The following is a 23,049-nucleotide window of genomic DNA, read 5'->3' as shown; positions in this document are numbered from 1 at the left end:
GTCCCCTCTCTGCCCAGCACGGACAGACAGAGGGACAACACCAGATTTAAAGGGAAATGGGTCCTGCCCCACAAGGCTGCCAGACCCCACCCAGGCCTTGCAGGGGGCCGTCCCCGCACCGTGAGGGGCAGGCACGGAGCTGGGCTCACCTCCCGGCTCCCAGAGCCCGTTGCAGCCTCCGATTTGGGGGTGTGGGCCCCTCCCTCCCCTGTTCTGGCCCCTTTCACCAGGCCGCCTGGCCTGCAGGGCAGCCCGAGGGAGAGCGTGGAGGAGACCCGACAGAAGCAGGTGTCCACGGGAGCGTCTGCGGGCCCAGGCGTGACCCCAGCGTCAACCTGGACAGACGGAGTTCACAACGGCCTCGGCACCACCCGAGGTGTGTACACACCTCCGCCAGCTCTCCCTGCACCGTCCCGTGGGCTGGGTGGAGGGTGAGTAGACACGTCCGGGGAGCATCCTGGCGTGACCCCCTTCCTGCCCTCTACATGGAGAGCAAGGAGCACGGACAGCAGTCGCCGGCCCTGCAGGCCTCACCACTGCCCCCTGCCCCAGGAAACACCTGCCCGGCACGTCGCCAGCCTCCCAAAGCCACGATGCCTCCCTGAGCTGGGGATGCCCCAGCCTCCCCCCAAATCACACGGATCACACAGCCCTGGTTGCCCCTCGGGGTTTGGGGGAAATCTGGCTTCTGACCCCCCAGGTAACCTCAGAGCTCTGGGACATCACCTTCGCCCGGATACACAGATACACGGACCAGCCCCAGGAAAACTGTGGGTGCTCACAGATGACCCTCCCTCCCGGCCCGGCTGCGGAGCCCTTCGGTCGCGCACGGGGAGCCCTTGAATGAAACGCTGGTCTGACGGCTGCCGAGGCTTTACCAGGCCCCGGAGCATTAGCTGCCAGACAGCTACGGAAAGATCGTTGACTTCCGGCAGCCGAGGGCCCTGGGATCCCCTGAGCACCAGTCCCGAGAACGCCAGAGCACACTCTGTGTCCCTGGGGCTGTGGGTGCGGCTGCCCCCCGGACAGGGCCGTCTCTTGGCTAATGGTAATAATGATAATAATAACAACAATAATAATAATAATGGTTGGTGTCCATCCGGCTCAGACCCAGTAGCACCCGCGCAGCCCCATCCCCACCGCCCCGCAGCCGCTGACCAGCTGAGCCGCAGGACTGGGAACGCCCACAGCACGCAGAGAAAACCAACCTCACGCACAGCCTTCCGAGGCCATGCACAGCGCGCCTGTATCTTTCACACGGGTGACTTCGTTATCTCTTTTTCCAGTTGACAACACCTTTTGGAACAATCCACAGCCATCTGGGAGTTCACAGACACCACCCCCCGCCCCGGAGGCCCCAGGGCTTCCAGATCTGTGCTCAGCCAGGTGCAGGTTCGAGCCTGGCCTCCCTGCCCTCGGGGGGCATGGCACCTGCCACCATGCAGACTCCTGCCAGCGACGTGCCCGCCAGTCCTTCCCCATGGTTGTGACAGTTCCATAGGACGCCAAGCACCAGCCCAGGCCTGCAGTGACCGACCCCCGGGGACAGACCCTCCCACGTGTGGAGTTCTGACCCCCCACAGGGCGAGGTTGCCGCTTATCTAGGGGCATCCCGGGCCACAGAGACCAACACGGCCCCTCTGCCTGCCAGGCTTGGACAGCGGCTCCCGGGGGGGCCCATGACTAACCTTACATCCCTACCTCACACCATAGACAAATCCCACCAGGAGGATGGAGGGACTTAAATACGGAAAAGCAAAACTCCAAAACGTCAAGAAGGAAGTAGAGGAGAATCCGACCTGGGGACAGGGAAGGAGTCATTAACAGAGACACGCAAGGCAACGCTGATGGCACCAAGCTGCCCGCGCTCCCTCCCTCAGCCCACAGACGGAGGAGTGCAACCCCTGTGTGCCGTGGACATGTTCCCAAGCTGGGAAATTGGTCGGTCCTGAGCGAGGAGAGAGCTTGGCAGGGCCCAGTGTGCGGCAGGGCTCCGTAGGACGAGACCACGGAGGGGCAGCTGCCAGGGCGGCCTCTTCCCCTTGGTGATCCCAACCACCCACCTCCCCCCGGGGGTCTGACACCTGGCTGCTGGTGGAGGCAGGAGGTGAGCGCGGACCTTTGGGGGCCCTGCCTTGGGGAGCTGTCTGGGACTGGCCCACCGAGCCGGGGATCGTGTGTGCTCTCAACCAGAGAAGGTGGCTCTGAGGTGTGTCCGCCCAGCGGGGCGGACAATGGGAGTGCAAATCCGCTGGGGCCGATTCCCATAATTACTGTGATACTCTAGCAGGGATTACCTCCAGCACAGCCCATCGGGGAAATGGGCTGGGAGCACAGAAGCTACCTGGCAGGTATTTTGAGCAGGCTGGTGTTAAGAAGATCTGCGGGCTCCCTGTTGAGCATTAAATGGTGTATACTTAAAGGATTGGTCTATTTACATTAGAATTAGTGGAGCAGCCGGACAGCAAGGAGCTGCCGCTTCCAAGCCCGTAATCCATCGGGGAGCCCATAGCACCTGGGTGCAGAACCGTGCTCCCCTGCCAGCCGCCAGCTCCCGGCCCTCTCGGCCTCCGCCCTGCTGGGGGGCAGGGCAGGGATGAAGTCTGCAATCTCCCCCAGACCTGCGGAGCAAGGACTCTCCCAAGGGTGGGGCTCAGGAGCCCCGCAGGAGCCCCTGCTCCCAGAACAGCTTTGTTCTTGGACATGAGGCATGGGCTCCAGGCTCTGCCCACAGCCCAGCTCCCTGGGCCCTTCCTGCACAGCAGGGCTCTGTGGCTACTACCATCCTGCTCTGAGGAGACCTGAGCTGCCCACCCAAAGCCACACCACCAGGCTTGACCCCAAGCAACCCGACCCCAGGTCCCACCACCAATGGCCACTGATCCTCCTGTGCTTCTGGCCAGGCCGGAGCCCCGGGTGGGAGGTCTCGCAGCAGCAGCTGGGGAGGGCAGGGCTCCCCTGGGGCTGGGAACCCGTTCCCAGCAGACATGTGAAGCCAGTGGAGCCAGAGGCTAGCCCCCACTTCCGACGCGGCTGCACCTGCTGCCCCGGCCCCGCCCCTCACCCCACCCAAGCAGGTTCCCCTCGAGGCCACACTCTGTTCCGGAGCTCAGTGACCTTGGACGAAGGGGACGGGGCTCAGGTTCCTGTCCTGCCAAAAGCCATTCGGTGGCAAAGCCCACTGGCCTTGTGCGGGCCACAGGCAGGCCTCCCTCTCTGGCCCCTTTTGCACCCCCGTGGCCAGCTGAGCCTCACGGCTGAGCGTTCCTTGTCCCCTCTGCTGGGCAGTTTTCCGCCCTCTCTGGGCCTTCTGGACCATACTCTGCGTCCTGTTTCACGAAAAGGTAGCAGTTCTCTGCACAGGCTGCATCTCTGTCCACGGTCGGCGGCTCTGAGGCTGCCCCAGGAGAGCTCCGTCCACGGGTGCCACGGTCCTATCCCAGCCCCGCCCTGTAGGAAACTGGGGACAGCGGCACCCGGGGACTGGGGCTGAGCCAGTCTTGCAGGACACACACCCCACACGGGGACAGAGGTGGACCCCAGGGGCCACGTAGGATGGCCCAGGCAAGGGAGAGGACTTTGGAGCCCATTTTCTGTCCTTCCTCTCCTCCCAGACCTTTGGCGGCCGGCTTGGCTGCCCGGGCACCTCACCAGTTTCTGTCCCATCTGAGGAAGAGGAGGGGAAGGGGCAGGCCATCAACAGAAGCCTCCTCCAGCCCGTTTCTCAGGAACCAGAGCCCCCTCTCCGGGCTAATTAGCATGCTGTCTGTGGGCCCAGCTAGGAATGTAATTACCGAGGGGGCCAGCCTGCCCCAGGAATGCATTGGGAAGGTTACCATAGGAATCGGCTAGTCTATTCATCCTGCAGTACGGTGCTAATCACGGTCATGAGGAAGGGATTGGGGGCTCTGCAGGTTAGCTGGGGAGCCGCCGGAACAAAGCCCCCGCACTCACTCCTTAACCCTTTGGGGTCCAGACTGGGGGCTGCGGGAGGGCCCGCTCCCTCCGAGCCAGGGTTAAGCATCCTGTGCTTGGACGTGGCCCCTGATGGCCGCTGGCCTGGAGGGTACCCTGTGTTCCAGGATGCACCACCCCAAAGAAGTCCTATCCCCCCCGAACGGGGAGTTTAGACTGGAGGTGAGCAGACAGGCCCCGGCTCTGGGCCTGGCCGTGGGGGAGCCTGGACAGGCAGGAGAGCGTGGACAGGTGGATGGGACAGGGCGGACATGGGCCCTCAGCACACAGAGGCACGTGGACCTGGTTGACGCCCCGGGGTGGGGCAGGCAGGCCTGGAGGCTGTGCTGGGGAGGCGGGCAGGCAGGAGGGTGGCCTTCTCCAGGGAGGAACCTCCAGGACACTGGCCACGAGAGCCCCCACAATGGCCTTCCCGGCTGTGCAGGGGGGCGGGGGGCGGGGGAGGCAGCCTTGCCTGTGTCCCCCCAACACCCGGGCCACTCCTGAACCACAGCGCGAGTTCCCGCCCCTTCAGAGCAACCCAGAGCCTCTGCCCCCACATGATCGGTGCCTTCCCTTCCGACGGACCCCACCCCCATTGCTCATCCACACTTTCTGTGGACGTTCATCCAGTGCTTACTGGGTCCCAGGCCTGTCCGGGAGCTGGCAGGAACAGAAAGACTGTGTGCCCTGGGGTCAGGGCCTTCGGAGAGCATGGCCACGCCTGGAAAGACACTGCCCGGTCGCAGCGATGCCACCCCAGGGCAGCCGTGTGAGCTCTGGGGCAGGCTCACGTGGGAGCAGGGGCCGTGAGAACCGGCAGGGGAGAGCCCCGACCGCAAGCTCAGGGACAGAGGCAAGAGCGGAGTCTGGGCCGAGGCCGGAGGGCTCTGTGTGCAAGAAGCGACTGCAGGGCCAGCTCCAGGGACCCTGAAGGCCACACGGGGCAGCTGTCACCTGCCTGGCTCAGTGCCTCTTCCCCTTCTGGACCCCTGAGTGGTGCACGTAGCCGGGGACAGGTGACTCCGCACAGGAGAGAAGGGGGCTCTCCCGGGCTGTGCGCAGTGCCGCGTCCCCGGACCCCACCTCAGGGCTCCCGCCTGCCCCAGCCCCTCCAGAGCTGCCCATCGGACCCCCTCCCGGTCCTGGGGTGGGTTTCGTTCACTGGCAGCTCACGTGCTTCCAGAACAGCAAAGTCCTGAGGCACGGAGGACCGCACTTTCCAGCACTTTCCAGAAAGCACAGGCGTTCCGGGGGCCGCCTCCTGGGTCCCCAGGCCACCGCTCGTTAGCTGGTATTCTGAAAAGCCTGGAAGGGGAGAGCCTGCGCTGCGGTCCCCAAGCCATGCTGTTCTCAGCAGACCCTGGGGGACCTTGTCTCCGTGGGATCGGCCATTCAGCAGTGACCCAAGGAGCTGTGTGTTGTCAACACGCCTTCCCCCAGCCCAGGAGCAGACCTGACGGGAGGAAGCAATTTGTTTGTGAATTTTGCCCTTTGTTATGGAAAGCTGCTGGGTTTTACAAAATTGTAAAGGTTTGAACCGTTAACTCCCAGGGTAGTCCGCCCTGCGGATGGGGAACTTTTGAGGAGGTGTTTATTCCTTCTTTTAAAAAAAAAAACACAGAATTGATGTTAAGTAGCCGTATGCAAATTTCCTGGGGCCTGTTGATTTTACTCTCTTGAAATCTTATTGAAAAGGCTCAACCCCACAAAAATGAGAAAAATTGTCCTCTCCAGTCAAGCCCTGATTTTCACGGACATTTCTCAGGTTCAAGGCCCCTCTTTCAAGCTCATTTGGCTTTTCAGAAAAGAGCTTGTCCTAATTGCAGATTTCCTGCCCCTCCCGGTGCATCTGGGGTGGGGGGGTCGGGACCCCACCAGCCTCCGGCGCCCTGCTCAGGATGCCCCCACGTGAGGTGTTTCTGCTCGCGCCCCCCAAAGGCCTGGGTGTTCCCTGGCCCCCCCGCGGTCTGGTTTCCGGCGGGCGTGGGAATATCGTCGCGGTCATTGTGCAGCTCCAGGTGGACACAGATGGTGGCAAAGGCTTCGTCTGGGGGAGAATCGTGTCCTCAAAATGTACACGTTGGAATTCTGACCCCCAGGTCCTCCGAATGGGACTGCATTTGGAAGCAGGACATTTACAGAAGTGACTGAGCTCAAATGAGGTCCCTGAGATGGGCCCTCGTCCCATGGGACTGGGGACCTTATAAGAAGTGGAGATGAGGACACACGCGCACGAAGGGACGATCTCGCGAGGACGCCGGGAGAGGACAGCCGTCCACACTCCAGGGAGAGAGGCCTGGCGAGGAACCGGCCTGGAGCCCCCAGATCTTGGACCTACAGCCTCTAGGACGGAGGGTCTCTGCCGCGGTGGTGCCGGGCACCTGCTGAGCCTCACAGTGACCGTCCCCAAGCCACAAACCTTTCCTGCCAGCGCCCCACTGCCGCCCTGAGGTGGCGGGGTCGGGAGCATGTGTTGAGCCTGCTCGGGCCCTGATGGGGATGAGCCTGACTTCGTGTCCCCACCACACGGACACGATGGCCGGCGTCTGGTCTGAGCCCAAGAAGGTCCAAAGGAAGTCACGGGTTCCGCACACACACCCTTTACAGCCCCATGATGTTCAGAATCACAGTTTGTTTCTCATGTCCAAGACCGCGCCGCCGCCCCGGCTCCTCTGAATAAGGGGAAGGGGAGGAGCCGGGCCGGAAGCTGCAGGCTCTAGACCCGTCCGCGTGGGCCCCGGGCCTCACCTGCCCGCAGCTTCTCTGCTCATGCTCAGCCCATGAACGTCACGGCGGGGCCAAGCCTGCTCGCTCAGCAGTGGCCAGGGTCTTCCTTCCAAGGGAGAGAGGGGCGGGGGGCACAGCCAGGAACTTCGACAAAGGAGCCTCAGCACCCATGAACCCTGGAAACTTGGCACGAAGCACAGAAAGCCCCGGGCGGCATTTCCTAAAGACGGAGATGCAGGTGCACGGGGAGAGGTGCCTGCGGTTCCCTGGCCCGCGCGCGGCTCAGAGCTGGGGACGGAGCCCTGAGGGCTGAATGCCAACACCGCACCCGGTGTCCCAACCCCGCGGCACCCCAGCAGCCCCGCCAGGGACAGCTTCAGTCCACCTGCTTGCCGGTGTCGCGCCCGCGTTCCTTCCCCAGCCACATCCGTGTGTGCCGGCCTGGGCCCACACTCCCAGCGAGGTGGAGGGCAGGGGCAGCTCGGGCCCGCCGGCAAGCTCTTGCTCCGGGACCCCCGCCCTGCCCCGAGGGAAGACGGCCAGCTGGCCCGGATGTTCCGCTCCCCTTCTCTGCACGTGGGCTCGCCGTAGGATGGGGGCTGTAGCAAGCAGCAAGGCATTGCTGCGGCCTGGGGGAGCCCGAGAGCTCTGGGGTCCCAAGGAAGGTCTCCCACGTCTCCCCAAACTGCCTGGTTTATTGATTACAGTCCTGCGTGGGGGCTAGGAGAACTGCGCCCGGAGCCTGCCTCCTGCCTGAGGGGGTGCTGCTGGCCGAGGGGCGGTGGCCACGGGAGGCTGTGCTTCGCAGGGGGCACCCAGCCAGATGGGACCCCAGTCCGGCCCAGGCCTCGCCCAGTGCGTCTGTCCAGACTGTGGGAGCTTAGAAGGGACAGGCAGGGGGTGGTTTCTCTGGACGGTTCCGGATCAGTTGGGCCACTGCCCTCTCAGGCTCCGGCGGCTCCGAGGAACCCCCACCCCGCGCGTTCCTCTCCTGGCACCGGCTCACCCTCAGACCGGGTGGCTCAGGTGGCTCTTCCGGGGACCCCCACGGGCTCGCTGCTCCCCCGGCAGAGCCCGGGCTCCCGGCCACGACAGGTGCCACCCCTCACATTCAGCGTCCCCTCCCCAGATGGCTCAGGCTACAGAGGTGCCCAGGACGGTGGCTCACAAACACGTCTGCCCACGCTGCCGTGCGGCCGCCCATTCAGCACAGATAAGCCCCTTCAGAAACGAGGAGGGATTTAATTCAGCGTCTGAGTGACAGCACCGAGATTTATCCCCGGCCCAGACAATGCCGCGCTGGGCTTTAATCTCCCCCAGACAATGAGCTGCCTCTCGGCCCTCATCTTGGGCCGTTCCCACGATGGCTGGTGATTAGCCGGGAAGCACGGGATGGGAGCCACTATCTCCCCAGGAAGAGTGCGCGTCTGCCGGGGCCGGGGAGGGGGAAGGAAGCGGAGCCCATCTCCTCGGCCCCGCAAAGGGGCACCGCCAGGAGGCGTCCCGCGATGGCCCTCCAGGTGCCTGTGCCAGGTGGGCACGCACCATGCGTTCCCATCCCCCGCGGACGGCGCAGCCCCTTCCTCAGAGGGACACCTGCCCGGGTCTCAGCCCTGTCGAGGGACCCCTTGGCCGATGCTTCCCCCTCCTCCTCCTGGAGGCTCAGGGCCAGAATGTCAGCACGTGACCAAGTGACAGAGGTCACCTTGAGGAACTCCTCCCTTTCCGGTGGCCCAGTCTGGCTCTCTCCCTCTTGGAGGGGCCCCAGCCCAAGGCCTGGCGCACTTGTCACATCTCCTCTTTCCCTCTGAGAACACATTTATCGATGACTTCCACCCCCCAGAAAGCCTGAGCCCAGGCAGGACGGCCCTCAGACGCACAGAACCAGCCAAGATCCCCCTCCCTGCCCGCTCAGGGGCCCGAGACAGCCCAGGGGCCCTCATGTCGACCCCAACCAGCCTTCTCTCTCCCTTGAAGGACAGAAGCACACAGAGTGAACAGGGCTCCGGGAGAGCGGGCCCGACTCGCACCTGCAGACCTTGAGAAGCCAGCCAGAGGCGCCCGGTGAAGGGCGTGGTCCATCCAAAGAGGGTGGGGCTCTGTGTCATCGTCTTTGGACCCTCGGAAGGGTCGCCTGCCCATCACCCTCGTCACAAAGCTGAGGCAGGGTGCAGAGCGAGCCTCTCCTGACGGCGCATTGTTGCAGGGCCTGCTGTGTGCCAGGTGGGACTCTGGCTCCCTTGGCCACCACCACCTCTGCCCACCCCCCTTAGGCAGGAGACCCCAGGCCTGGGCCCCAGGAACCAGCCTAACCCACACACCCCACAAAGCCTGGGATCTCTCAGAACCAGAATCCTGAGGTTCACACAGAGCCTTCTCCCTGTCCCTCCTAACCCCTTTCTTCTCCCAAAGGAGAGGGCTTTTCTAGACTGCCTTTGCCGAGCCAGGCCTCAGGCCCGTGGCTCGCTGTCACCCCACCCCCGCTACCACTTCTGCCCCTTGGCCCACCCAGCACGCGCACTAGGCTCCCACGGTCTGACACTTGGCCTGTTTCTACCACCTGGACACGGACACACGGCCCTCCCTGCCTACGACCCAGGACCACGGACGGGGTAGGGGGTGCTCCAGCCCAGGGTCCTGCAAGACGGCCTCCGGACACAGCATTCCAGGCAGTAACAGAAGCAGCCGACTGCTTGCTCTCAGGCAGCACCCCGTGTGTTGGGCGACCCCAAGCACGGTTAGGGACCCAGGGCCCTTCTCGCAGGCGCTGCCGGTGGAGGACATCCCGCGCAGCCATGGCAGCCACTGGAGCTCACTTGATACGCACGCAGCTCCAGCCCGGCCCGCGCCCCCTTCTTTCCAACCCTCGCTGCACGTGGACTGAGCGCCACCCCGTAGGGCGCTCCAGCTCAGGGTGTCTGACGAGGGCTGAGCCGGGCTCCCACCCACCCCACTGCCCCGGGACATGGAGGGGAAGTCGGTGCGGGTCACCCGGTGGGGGTTGGGGAGAGCCACACAGCGTCCCTGCCGCGTGGGGGTCTCAAGCAAACATGGAAAACGGAGATCAGCAGGAGTGCGGGGTAGTAGCTCTGTCTGGGGAGCGTAGATTTCAGAGAAACGGGAGCTTCTTCTTTGGTGAGGTTACATGTTTTAAAGGGACAGAATCAAGAAAGCACTGACGGTGACCGGTGGGGACCTGGCTAGGACTAGTTTTCTGTGCGGGAGGGACGGCGGTGAATGTGGCCAAGGCAGGGCCAGGATCACGGGCTCGCCAGCTGCCCAGCTGCACCCCAACGCCCTCCTGTCCCCGGCCCCGCGAGTGGACATCTGGGCCTCGTCTGTCCCCACCACGTGTCCACTGCCCAGGCCGGGGACGCCCCAGCTCGTGCCCAGCCACGTGAGCCCACAAAAGCCAGCGGGGGGCTGACCTTCAGTTCATCCAGGCAGGAGGAAGGGGGGGCGAGGCCAGCCATCCCGGGCACGGCCAGCTGTTCCTGCAGAGCCAGCCCTGCCCGGCCCTGGGCCCCGGACTGGAGGGTCCTCCGGTCGTTTGGGAGGTGAGAGCCACGCAGGAAGAGACAGAGGCCGGCTCCCGCCGTCACCCAAGCCTGAGCCAATTCTTGGAATTTCCCTGGGAAGGTGGTCAGACCGAAAAGCCTGCTGAGCAGATCCGCAGGCCCCTTCCTCCCAGAGCAAGTGCGGGGACCACGTTACAGAGCAGTAGAGGTCCCTCTGCACCGCGAAGCCCCCACGATGCCAGGCCTTCCTCCACATGCCCTAAACAAAGGTAACCCAGTCCCAGGGTAGGGCATGGCCACGGAGCCGTGGTGCTTCCCAGACGGGGTAGCTGGGGGCGGGGCGTGGGGTGGCAATGGCGCAGGCCAGAGACGGAGATGTCTGGGGTCCATGCAGGGTGGTTCATGGGGGGGGTGTTGATGCCCCACAGGCTGGATCCCCTCCCCAAACAGCAGGGTCTCGAAAAGAAGGAAGAAAAGTTACCCTGTGGCCCTCCTCCTGCCCACTGACATCAGGGGAAGATGCTTGGCCAACGTGGGAGACGGGACAGAACTCAAGAGACCAGCACCCTAAGCCTCCCCGGGGACTCCTGTGGCCTCCACGGCCTCCGAGCCTCATGGGCCTCCACCGGTGGTCTCCGCCCGATCTGCCTCCAGGACAGGACACACTCTGCGCCCCCAGGGCCCCCACGCTGAGCCATGTTCCCACTGGATTTCAGGGGAGCTTCGGGCTCCTTGACTTCTGACTTGGAAGGAGATGGATGAGACCAGCTCCCCTTTGGCCGTTCCCTCCTGACCCGCTGTCTTACCTCCCGTTCGGAGGGCAGTGGCACTGCTCCCTTCTGAACAGTCTCCGACGCCCATCTTCCGACACGCCTGCTGCACGCAGTGGCCCCAGGGCTCACTCCAGAATGCGGACACAAACGTGTCCCCAAGTTCTGGAGGGATTCTGGTGATGACCTCTGCGCCTCAGCTACACGCATGGGGCTCTAGCTGAGCCAGGGCTTGGGGAGCACCTCTCTCTGTGCTGCTCGGGGAATACCTCCCAGCAGCCCCAAGACCTCACGGGAAGAGGGACAAGCAGAAGGGCAGCAAAGGCGCCCACATGGGCCACAGTGCCCAGAACCCACGTGCCGCCCCTCGGCCCCCCTGTGGCTAGCGCCCACCTGCGATCCCGATGGCCCGGTGCCAGGCAGACGGGGCTCCAGGGGCCTGCATCTGCACCGAGGACACCAGGGACCACCCCAGCCCTGCCGAGATGGGGTTCTGATGTCCCTGAAGTTCCATGCCTTCTCCCAGGCAGCGGGGGCTCCTCCATGTCCCCAGTGCCCACGGCCAGTCTGGGAACTCGGCAGCTGCCCTCTGCGGCCCTCACTGGTCAGGTCCTGGTTACTCAAGCATGTGCTGAGCGCCACTCGACAGGCCCCAATGGGAAGCCGGCAGGTGGGCACTGGTGGGCACGGCCCCGTCTAGGGCCGCAGGGCCAGTGGGGCAGGTTTTCCGGACAGGGAGGCTCTGCCGGGCCAGGGGCTTTGGGAGCAGCCCCGGTGCACCCCAGGGACAGAGAACCCCGGACTCCCAGCCTGCCTGCCCCTCTGGCAGCTCCCGGGGCCCCTCCCTCACTGGCGCGGAGACCCCTCTCTTCGGTGGAGCCTGTCACCCTTCCCGCAGGAGTCCCCACGGGGCCCTGCTCTAGCCCGCAGCTTTCCCGGGAGGCTCCTCATCCCTTCAAGGACAGCAGCACCCGCCTGTCGACATGGCTGCTGGTTTCTGCTGGGGACAGAGCCCTCCCGCGGGCTCAGCCCATGCCCCGCGGCCAGGGGCGAGCCAGAACAGGACCTGGTATTTGATCCCGGGTGAAGTTGTGGCTGATGGAGAGCTTGTGGGTGCTCTCGGCTCCCGGGAAACCTCTCGGCTCCCGGGAAACCTCTCTCCCACGATCTGACTCCTCTCCTGCTCCTGGCAAATCCCTTCTTTCCTGCCACAAGGGGGTTTGGTGGGGGCTCAGGGGCTGCACCTTCCATGGTCAGGGGAAGTAGGCCTGACTCAGGGCGGAATAACCGCCACCCCCTGCCGTGACCACACCCTGGGCTCCTGGAGGGGGGTTGACGCCTAGCGTCTGTCTCTTCCTGCGTGGCCCTCACCTCCCGAACGAGCAGAGGACCCTCCCGTGCAGGGCCCAGGGCTGGGCAGGGCTGGCCTGTGAAGGACCCCGAGTTTCGGGAAGACCCTTCCTGCCCATCAGACGGGCGTGGGCTGTGAAGGAGGCAGGGGTGGGGTCATCACCCAGAGCCTGCCCCTGCGAAGACCAGATCTACCCCCTGCCTGGAGCTCCTGGGTCGTGGGTGGTGCTGCCTGGACCCCAGGCGGGGCTGGGGGTTGGGGGGAGGCAGGGACACCGAGGCGGGCTGGGACGCTCGCACTGTGCAGGTTACCTGCGTGTCACAGGGACAGCCACCCGGCCGCGGTGGCTGAACCGCTCCCCATCCCATTCCCCCCCCACGCCGGTCTGCTCACACCGCGTACTGTGGCTATGGCAGTCCCCCGGGGTGGCCTCCCCTCCCGGTGTCTGCACTGCCCCCACCCCCGTCTCCAGCCTCCTGCCCCGCACAGGCCGCGTCAGGCCGCCCCAGGCATCTTGGCTCGGGCACGAGCTCAGGGTGGCAAACCCCACCAGCTCCCCGGCTCCATGCAATGGGTCTTCTCCAACCCTCCCAGCTGGGCCTGAGGCCGCTCCCTACACACCCCCCCCCCGGCCCCCGGGAGCCCCGGAAGTTCTTCTAGCCAGAGCGGGGACAGCGGCCCCAGGAGGCGGGCCGGGAGCTGAGCGCCAGGGGGGCAGGCGGGCGGGCTGGGACGCTCGCACTGTGCACTCGGGGAGACGCCGGGACACGGGCCGGCGGGCTGGCCGCTCTGGTCGTTACTCACCGGCCGCAGACGGGGCATGCCGGGCTGCGGGAAGCACACGGGAGGGGCCGGCCGAGGCCTCCCTGCGGGGTGAGCGCCTCACACACACCCTGTCCAGAGGACACCGGCCGAGAGGGAATCGGCCCCCAGCCCCACAGTGAAGCACCCGGCGGAATCGAGATTTTCCAGCAGAGCCAGAACTTGTCTTTTGTCAGGAGGCTCCGTACTCTGCCCTTGACCTTCTCCTGACCCCAGCGGCCACAACACAGGCAGCTTCTCTGAAGGGCCAGGTTGTCGCCTGGGGAGGGGGCACGGCGGCTCTGACCCCAGCCCCAGCCTCGTGGGCCCCCGGGACACGCACAGCGCAGGAGTCCAGGGCAGGCCCGCCGCACAGGGGCTGAGACGCACCCGGAGGTGGCAGTGGGGAAGGGGGGCGGGGGGGGCAGGGGTGTGGCGGGGAGAACGATGCGTTGGAGGAGCACCAAGCCATCAGCAAATGGCCCCACCGGTCCTGCCGAGGGTGGTGGCTGCCTCGTGGGCCGGCTGGGTGGGCGACCCTCCTGGCTGCGCCAAGGCCAGGCCAGCGCGGGGGACCGAGGCAGACCAAGGCCTGAGCCCCACACTGTCCACTCCCCCGGCAGGGGTTACAGCTTACTCACCCTTGCTCAGAGGCCAAACTGCCTTCTCTAGGAGCCTCCTACGCATGCCAGTCCTGGGCCCCACGCCGCCCTCCTCGCCCGTCCAGGAGCAGGAGAGGGAGGCCCTGGCGCCCAGCTCCCACGACTCTCCAACGGTGAGGCGGCCCCGGGACGGAGGGCGGCCTCGGGCCCGCAGGGACGATGCCCGTGCTGGCAAAAGAGGAAGAGTGAGCCAGCAGGGGAAGCGTGGGCTCAGCGTGGCTTCTGGGCTCGGCTGTGAGGTGTGGGCTCTAAAAACAGACCCTCTCCTTCCTAAGCACGTGACCCCTCCCCACCCATGACCTCAATCCTTGGCCACTGGAGGCCCAAGCTGGGCAGGGAAGGGGTCGGGGCTTCGAGCAGGAGAAAGGACAGGAGCCCTGGGGGCCTGGGGCCGGACCCGCGGGAGGGAACACCCGACCCGTGTGGGTCCAGAGGAAGAGTGGCCGGGAGCCGGGAGGCTGGGGAGGAGAGGGGTCAAAGGGCCTTCCCTCTGAGGCCTGCCCTGCATCGGGGGTGCCGTGAGCCTGGGGCCAGCCACGACCTTGCCCAGGGCACGGCTTGCAGCCCGCGCTAGCCCAGGCTGAGCGGGACCCCAGGACAGAGATGGCTGGGCTGTCTGGAGGAAGCAAGGGCGACTGTCCCCCTGATCTGGGTTCCACTCGGACAGCTAGTGCCAGTCATTAAGCCTACTCTGCGGCGTGAAATGGACCTTCGAGGTTAGATCAGGGACCAGCTGCACAGGCGAGAAATGGTATGAGGCGGTCTCCAACCCACGGGCACCCTAAGGCCAGCCCTGAGCACCCCTACACGGCACCCCTGTCCCCCCGGGGATGCCCCACGCTGACCCCTCCGCACCTCAGCCCCTGCTCTCCCAGCCCCAGCCCAGGGCTGCCCACAGACCCACAGGGCCAGCCACGTCTCCAATGGGCACACTGTCTCCCAAACCTGGGTGGACAAGGAGGCTGAAGCCGGGCGCTGTCCACACTCCAATCCCCCTGCTGACCTAGAATCCCAACAGTCAACCTCACCGGCCTGTGACTAGGGCAGTGGCTGCTCCCAGGCGGCCCCCGGCAGGACCGGAACCCTGGCCTCACTGCCCACGGCTCGCTGCCTGGCCTCAGGGCCTCAGTCCATTTTCCAGAGCTGTCCTTCGTGACCCCAGACTCTGGGGTCCTCCTCCCTCTCCCCCTCCCCCCTCCCCAGCAGTGGGGGGCCGTGCCCACTCGTATGCATCCTGCTGGCTCAGGGTCCTCCGGCTGAGAAAGGCCAACCCCCTCCAGCCCTGGGAAGTGGACAGCATTATTGTTACGGGAATGGTGGGGAAACCGAGGCACGGAGACTGGTCTGGCCTCAGCTGCACCCACTGACACACCCCAAACTGCTACAAACACGTAGCTCGTTCTGCTTTCCTCCCAAACCCCAGAAGGTGAGCCGAGGCCTCTTCCAGGAGGGACGCACCTTCCCCCGCAATCATGCGTCTCCTCTTGCAGGCGGCCAGGGCGGCGGGAGACCCTGCCCGCCACCAGCCCCACTCCCACACCCCACTCCCACACCCCACTCCCACACCCCAATCCCACACCCCACTCACCATGCCTCCTCCCCAGAGCTGCCGGTGGCAGGGTGGGAACGTTGAGGGGACCTAGGGCAGCGCAGAGGTCCCAGTGGCCATGGCCCCCAGCCCCACGCCCACCTGGCGCTCCCTGCTGGACACCAACAATCCCCCATAAAGGAGGTCAGTGCCGGGCTGCCCAGGCCCCGGCTTCGGCAGCAGCAGCAGCCGCGGAAGGGAACAGCGGGAGGGAAGCCCCCAGCCCCTTCCAGGCCCTCAGGATTCTCCCAGGGGCAGGAGCATTACGTGGTGACTCCACTAGGGCAGGGCCCCCAGGTCCCTGATCACATCAGCAAGACAGCGGGAACCCCCGGCTGGCCACGTCCATGCTCGGCGGACGCCCGCGTTCTCCACAAAACCGAGAAGTACCACCTGCTTGGAAGTCGGCTCGCCGTCACTGCTCCCCAGAGCCCAGTGGAAGTGGCAGCCGCGCTCTGCAGGGTCCCCTGCCTGACACAGAGCCTCGCAGGGGCTCAGAAGCTCCGCTGTCCTGGCCAGGGCCGCTCCCACCTGCCCAAAGTGCCCTTTGACCCATGGTTCTAATCCCGGAGTGGGGGGGGCACCATTGACGGGATGCGAGTGTGTGTCCCTGCCTTCTGAGAAGCCCCCGCCTCCCTGCAGATGCTCAGAAGCCACGCGGAGAGGAGAGGCAGGCTGGGGGCCTCGGCCGTGCTCTGCCTCCTGCCCCCTCCCAGGGTCCTGAGCCCCAGCAGTCCCCACCCTGGTGCCCCGAGTGCCCCTTCCCTCCCCGTGTTACTGCCGTGGCTGCCTGGTCCCTGCCCTGAGCATACAGGCATGGGTTTCTAGGTCACCAGCAGCCACAGACCACACAGACAGCAACCACTGCTTTCCCCAGACCGAGGTGACTGGACAGAGTCACCACTTCTGTTTCGTACTTCCTGGAACAGGGCAGACCGACCGCAAAGTCACAGAAGTCCAGATGCCCCGGCGGCTCCGAAAAATTCTCCGTGATTGGGGGAATGTGCCAGAATTTCTTCCTTGTCCACCCACTGTCTGTTTAGGCATGTTAGGGGTGCACAGGCCTGATCCCATAACAGCACCCCCCCCAAACATTTCCCATGTACAGGGCCCATCTGGAGCCCATGGAGCCATGGAGCCCATCCACACGGCCACTGCTAGGCTGTGGTTCAGGTGGGAGCTGAGAGTTGCCTACAACAGACATATAATGTTGTCTGCCTGTGACACTGGGCTAGCCTGGGCCCTGCCAGTGTCTCTGGGCTAGTGTGGGCCCTGCCAGTGAAATGAGGCTAACCTGACCCTTCCTCTGACACTGGGCTAGCCTGGGCCCTGGGAGGGGGTTTTGGCGAGGAAGAATTGGGAGTCTCTGTGGACTCAGAGAAGTCACCATGAGGTCACCAGTGACCGACGCTTCTTGTCGATCACAGAGCTGGGCAGGGGTTTCCAGAGGTGAGAACATCGCTCCTGCAGTCCGCAGAGACCCACTCAGCCAGTTCTTCCCACAGGAGCCCTCGTCCTGCTCACCTGCTGCAAAGACGTGGGTAAGTGCCAGCCGCAAGCTTTCCCATCTTCCCGATTTTACAGCTTTTTTCTTGAGATGTCACAGCCCCTTGAGACAAGAGGAGACGCATCCCCAGCGCCGGTCCCCAGCCCTGGAGCAGCCCTCCTGCACGCCCGCCTCTCGGGACGGACTGTCCAGCAAAGGAAGGAGGACCCCGCGGTCGGCGCCACCAGCGCAGGGTGGCAGGGAACCACCCCGACGCCCCCGACCTGCACGCACCCTCCGTCTCCAGCTCACTGACCACAGGTGGGGAGTGTCGGCCTTTTGTGAGTAAACGGCGGCTTTATCACAGAATGGAAAGGTCACCCTGCCCGGCACGCCCATTCCCACCGTCCTCCGACGGGCCCTGGACCCGAAACTACAAGGCCCTCTCCCTGGACCCCATCGGGGTCACCTCAAGGGCACGTAGGGTGTGAGGAGGCAAGATGAGAAACAGGCGAGATGGACGCCCTGAATCCTGGCGGCTGAAGGCCTCCGTCGCTGCAGGAGTCACTGCGGGGAACTCGGGCCCCCTCACTGCAGAGCCGCCTCCCCTGACCCCTTGGGGAGTGGGCCCGGCTGCAGAGCCACAGTTCAGAGGCGTGGACCTGCGGTGGCTGTGGGCTGTGTCCTCTGGGCCTGCATCCCCTGCATGCCCTCTGGGCCCCGTGTGGTCCCCACTCATCGACCTGCGGGGCTCGGCCTGGTCCGCTCACCGAAAGCCGCTCTGCCCACCCTTTCCTCCCGTGACTTTCCTGGTCGTCCTCACATCGGAGTCGTCCTACCCCCACCACGTGTCTGCACCACCTTGGAAGGGAGGCCCCGAGCTCAGGCCTCACCCTGTTCCTGGCCTTGACTCGGGGGCTCACTTGGCGGTGGCACCTCGTGACCTCTCCATAAACCGATGTCCACTGAAAGCAAGTGGCCTGCCCCAGGCCTGGCCCTCTGTGTCCACGGGGACATGAGACTGCCCCCTTCTCCTGGGACTGTGGGACGACAGCAGGGGAACCCAGCAGGACTCCAGGGTCTCTGCCTGCTCAAGGAGGGTCCAGGCAGGCACGGCCCCTGGGCCCTCCTGGGGCTGCCTCTGTCGGGGGCGTGGGGCTGTGCTCCCTACCCCCGGCCGGGACAGCCCGCTCCGTGCTGCAGGATGGAATGTCGGGAGGGCGGGGCCATCACCCGGGGTGTGGGGGGGACAAACAGGGGCACTAATGGCCTTAGCCCTAACTGCAGCTTCCTCACCAACACCCCCCGCAGGGACCTGAGCGTTTCTGACAGGTCCGGGTTCTCCGGCTCCTGGAGGAGAGAGAGGAGGGAGGAGGCAGAGAAGCTGCCATCTTGGTTGGGCTCCTTCATGCGGGGTTCTGGTCCCGCAGCATCCCCGGGTGACCTCTGCTTCCTACCATTGTGCCCGGCTCTCAGTTTCCCCACGCAAACAGCTTTGGAGAGTGCAACCGCCCTTTGCCCCTGGGTTCCAGCTGCTCTAAAGTCCCGGGCAGGTGCTGTAACCTTCTGCAGCAGCCGTCTCTCTCTGCTCCTCGAACTTCCTCTTCCTCGTGGTATCTGGGCTTTTGACGAGAAAAAGCCCCATCCTGACCCCAAGTGCATGACTGTGGTGCAGGCTTTGGGCGGGGAGCCAAGACCCTCTTGCCCATGGCCAGACTCTGCTCCACTCTCCGGCACCTGCCGACAAGAAGGGGCTGCCTGGTGCCAGAGTGGACATTGGTCAGCCGGGAGATCCCCTGGGGACATCTCAGGAGCCAGGGAGGCTGACCTTCAGGTCCTCGGGGCCCCGCACGGACCACATGCAGGACACGGAAACAGAGAGACGGGCACCCCCAACCCCGCGACGCTTGGAGTCCATCCTGATGATTCTGCCGTCCCACGGTCCCCGGGTCCAGCAAGAACACGGCCACCGCTCCAGGGAACCGGAGTCAGATACCGTGCGTGCTCTCCGGGGCACACAGCTGCAGAGGGAGATGCTCTCATCTGAAATCAGGGTGCCTCGGCCAGAGGCCAAAGGTGGGGAGGCACTGGGGTTCCAATGGGAGCAGGCCATGGCCAGGCTGTGTCTAGCGTGTCCCTCTGGAACCAGAGTCACCCAAAGCCATTCTCTGGCACAGCCCGGGAGGAGGGTCATGGGTGCAGGAAGCCCCCCGGCGAGGAGGCGCACACAGCCGGCCTCTGGAGGGGACACGTGCCCGGAAGAGGCGCCGGGGCCAGCCCAGCTGCTTTGGGCAAGAACAGCCCCTTGGTTGCTGGCGAGTCTACACCGGATTCAGCTGCCTCACGGAAACCAGGGACCCCCGCCCGGGGCAGGTGAGCAGGCCGGCCCACGAAGAGCTGCTCTGTGGCAGGCACCGTCCTCCGCCCTCAGGACCAGCAGGCGCACCTGGCAGGGAGAGACGGCAGCTCCTGGGGAGGCAGAGCCACCCCTCCCTGCCTGGCACTCCCTGCAGTCTAGAGCCCCGAGCCTCCTTTGTGACAGTGACCTCTCTAGGCTGCTTCCTAGACCCTGCCCTCCAGCCCACAGGAGTCCCGCAGGATGGGACTTACAATCCACACTTGAGCCCGGGGCCAGGTGGTGTGAGGTCCGGGTCCTAACCGCCCACCACGCGCGCGGGAGCCAGTCCTCACATCCGCCGATTCCGGGCCTCACTGGGGGTTGTTGAGGTCTCACCGGCTCACACAGACCATGAACCCCAGGCGGGGCCCAGGCAGAGCTCCTCAGGGGTCTGGGAGAGGGGAGGGGGCAACCCACCCGCTAGAGCCGCTGAACCCAGAGTGGGTGTGTGGATGCGAGTGAATGAAGGGCTTCAGAGGAGACCGGCCTCCTGTGCACGCAGGACAGGTCGACCTGTGCGGGGCCCCGTTTCCGTGGAACCAGAAGACACAGCCACGCGGAGGAGATTGGGGCCTGGGATCCGCGTCCTGGCAGTAGGCTGGGCCCGGGGGAGACGCAGTAAAAGGGGAACCTGCAAGCCAGACACGCGGCCCCTTGAATTTTCCCAGGAAGGACTCGGGGAGCAAATGCGCCCCGAGAAAGCCGTGTTTGGCCCCATGCCTGGCAGGGGCACGGCTGTTTCAGTGAGTAAACTCTGTCCCATAAAAAGGCCAGTTGAACAATGTGCGTTTTACGGCCTGGGGATGTTTTACTTTTCCTGTGCAGGAACATGAGCAGGCTGCTGGGCGCAGAGCCCTCCGTCCCCTCCAGCGGCCTGAGATGAGTTCACAGACCCCCTTGAGCTCCAAGTAGGTGAATGGGCTACTCTCTGTCCGGTTCCGTGGGGAACGCAGGCCCAGGCGGAGACGGCTTTCGGGGGCAGGAACTGAGGGCTGGATGGGGGCGGCCCAGGGCCCCACACCTTTCAGAAGGCAATGCCCGGCTCAACTCTGAGCGGGTCCCGCTGTGCGGGCAGGTGGGGTGTGGAGACCTGGGGGAGACCCCACATCTTCTCCAGGCAGGGGCGGTGCTGATGCAGGTCGCCCCAACATCACCGTGGCCGGGCCACACCTACGGAATTCCCTCGGGTCACGGCATCCCCCAGGGGAAGACAGATGGGGTGTAAGTGGCCGGGTACCAGTCAGCCCTAGAAACACCTCCATCTTCCGAGCACACAAGGGGAGGGGCTCCTAGTCCCTCCAAAGCAGGAGTGGGTTCTGAACTGAAAACTGATCCCACACCAATGGGAAAAGGCAGAGACAACTGCCCGGCTGGGCGGGGGGGCAGCCAGGGCTTCCAAACAAACCCCTCATGGTGAGTCACGTGGGAAACGGCGCTGGGACAACCACCTCCGTGTCCCACAGACGACGCTGCCCCGTGTCCGCTCCGACCCAGAGCAGAGGCACCCCAGGAAGCGTGGGGCGTGAGGTGTGCAGGTGAGGCGTGGGGGACGTTCTGGGCATGCATCGTTCCCACCCCAGCCGGTGGCCGGCCTGGCGTTCCCTGCAGCCCATCAGAACACACACGGGGAAAAGGCTGGAGAGGTGGGGGGGTGGACTGGTTTCCAGACTGTTCCAGGGACGCGGCCCCCTCGCTCCCTGATTTAGCGCAGCCAGCGCCCCAGGGCCTGGCACCTCGTTCTTGCACCGGGAGACCCCCGGCTGCACGGAAGCCCAGCGCGCATCTCACGTGGGCAGCGGCGGCCAAGGTCACACGGCCGGGGTGCCGCGGAGATTATAGGAAAGAGACAATCCTGTTGGAGGTTCAGGGCTCGTAAATCCCGGCCGCACTGCCCGAGGCTCGGAAGGTGAGAGAAACAACATTACAAAGCGAAATGAGGAGAGGAAGATTGTAGCAGGAGCCAGAGAGCAGGGGGGCCGCGGGGGAGGGGAGACGCCGCTCGCCAGGAAATGCAGCGCGAGCTTTGCTCAACCGCACGCGGGAGGCCGACCCGACCCGGTGCCACCGAGAGAAACGCTCTCCCTCCCTGGAAAATTGATTTGTCAACAACCAGAGACGCGTCCAAAGGCATCTGAAGGTTGCTGTTGTTTTTTTAAGGAAAGACAAAACACTCCAGAAACACTTTTGGAGAACAGGGGTCTTGAAATTTCGAGGGCTGCCGGGCAGGCCCTCTGGGCTCACAGTCTGGAAACATGGGATTGCAACGTCCGAGGGAACGGTGCACTGTGGGCATTTTTGGAGAAGAATTCATTTGGGGAAAAAAAAAATCAAAGTTGATTTAAATCTCTGATGAGCTAAAAACTCCCTCCCACAAACCCAAGAAATGTGAATTTCCTCATTTGGGGTTGGGTTGCCTGCCAAGCACAAGGAAGGGCCCTTGACCTGACCCCGATGTGGACAGTGGTTCCCTGGAGGGGCCCCAGGCCGGGGGGGGGGGGGGCGGGTTGGCTGCGTCCTGGGCGAGGTGAGCGCCGCCAGGAGCTGCAACCCAGCGGGCTCCTTCTGCTTTAACTGGACGCGCAGGCGCGAAGCCCCCATCCCCTTCGGCCGGCCGCCGGCCTCCCCTGCCCCAATCTCGCAGGTGGGATGTGCGATGTCCCCTTCCAGAAGCAAGCCCAGCCTCACCTTTCACCTCCAGAGGGACTGGCACTTCCAGGGGAGGCTCAGGCTCACAGAGGGTCTGGTGGCCATGGCCGTGGCGGTGGCCATGGCGGGCCCCACGGCCACTACAGACACGAGGCCTGGGCTGAGAGCGGCCGTCACTTATACGTCAGTGTCTCTCCTTCCTTTTGGCTTTTTTTAGACTCTCGCTGGAGGTGAACGATACTGTGTGTCAACTGCCAAATTCCAACACTTAATTGCTTCACTTCTGGAAATTTCATGGTGGGGGGGGGCGTAGGTTCTCATTTTTCACAGAAAACTCCAGGCACAGGCTCATTTCTACAGATCTTTTGCCTAATAGCGTAGCCCGTAAAAACAAATAAATAAATAGGGCAGGCACGGGCAGGTGAAGCCAGATATCCTTCCTCAGCTCGGAAAGGAAGCCTCCGCAGCAGCAGGAGAGAGGTCACGGTCAGGGAGCTCCGGAGAGGAGGGTGTGCTCTGCCCAGGCGCCAGGTGGCATGGCCGCGGCTCGGCCAGAGAAGCCCCCCAGGGCTCTGTCTTGGCTCTGCTGCTCCCAGACGGGACCAGGATCCAGACGGAAGTGCTCCCTGGGTAGGAGGTCAGGCTGGGGGCGGCCGGAAGGAAACTCAGGCCAGGCTCCAGCTCGAGGCATCTCTGCGCTTGGGGTGTGCAGGGCAGGGGGCATGGGGATTCGTCTCATCAGAGCGGACGGAGGCCTGACCTCGGAGAGCCGGAGCCCGTCGTGCTGGACAGCAAGTACAGAGCTCACTGAGCCAGGTGGTCAGAACCCGTGACCGGGGGTGCAAGTCGCCTGGCCTAGGGGGAACCTGCACGTGGGCCTTGTCAGGCAAACACCATCAGTTTATAAAGACCTTCTGGTTCACCTATGTGCCCCGAGCCTGCCTCAGTTTCCCTATCTCTCCTCCTCCCTGAAAGGGAGGATCTGAGATGCAAAAATAGAGATACCCAGTGGGAGGCGACTGTGCAGCCACCCAGACCACGATGGCCTTCAGTGGCGCCCCGGGACACACAGGAAGGTTCCAGGCCCAGGCCCAGCCAGCCGGTGCGTGCTCAGGAGCAGACAGCCTCAGAGCTCCAGAGAACCT

At 64.6% G+C, this 23,049-nt stretch overlaps 1 protein-coding gene across 8 annotated transcripts in view; it reads right to left on the bottom strand.

Moving 5' to 3' along the window:
- Positions 1-23,049, bottom strand: part of PRDM16 (PR/SET domain 16) — a 292,797-nt gene that overhangs the window by 253,241 nt on the left and 16,507 nt on the right. For 2 of the 8 annotated variants that reach the window (XM_082687637.1, XM_082687641.1), the window contains exon 1: positions 13,766-13,844. The exons of 4 other annotated variants lie outside the window; for them this stretch is intronic. In XM_082687637.1, coding sequence (XP_082543763.1) covers positions 13,766-13,811 — 46 coding nt within the window. In that variant the 5' untranslated portion in view covers positions 13,812-13,844. Of the gene's footprint in view, positions 1-13,765; positions 14,017-23,049 lie in introns of those variants that run through there. 2 more of the 8 variants (XM_082687645.1, XM_082687647.1) reach the window with 2 other exon arrangements.

This window comes from Mustela nivalis (genome assembly GCF_964662115.1).
Source record: "Mustela nivalis genome assembly, chromosome: 10".
In the NCBI taxonomy this organism is placed as follows: domain Eukaryota; kingdom Metazoa; phylum Chordata; class Mammalia; order Carnivora; family Mustelidae; genus Mustela; species Mustela nivalis.
This window is presented reverse-complemented; position numbering and strand designations above follow the sequence as displayed.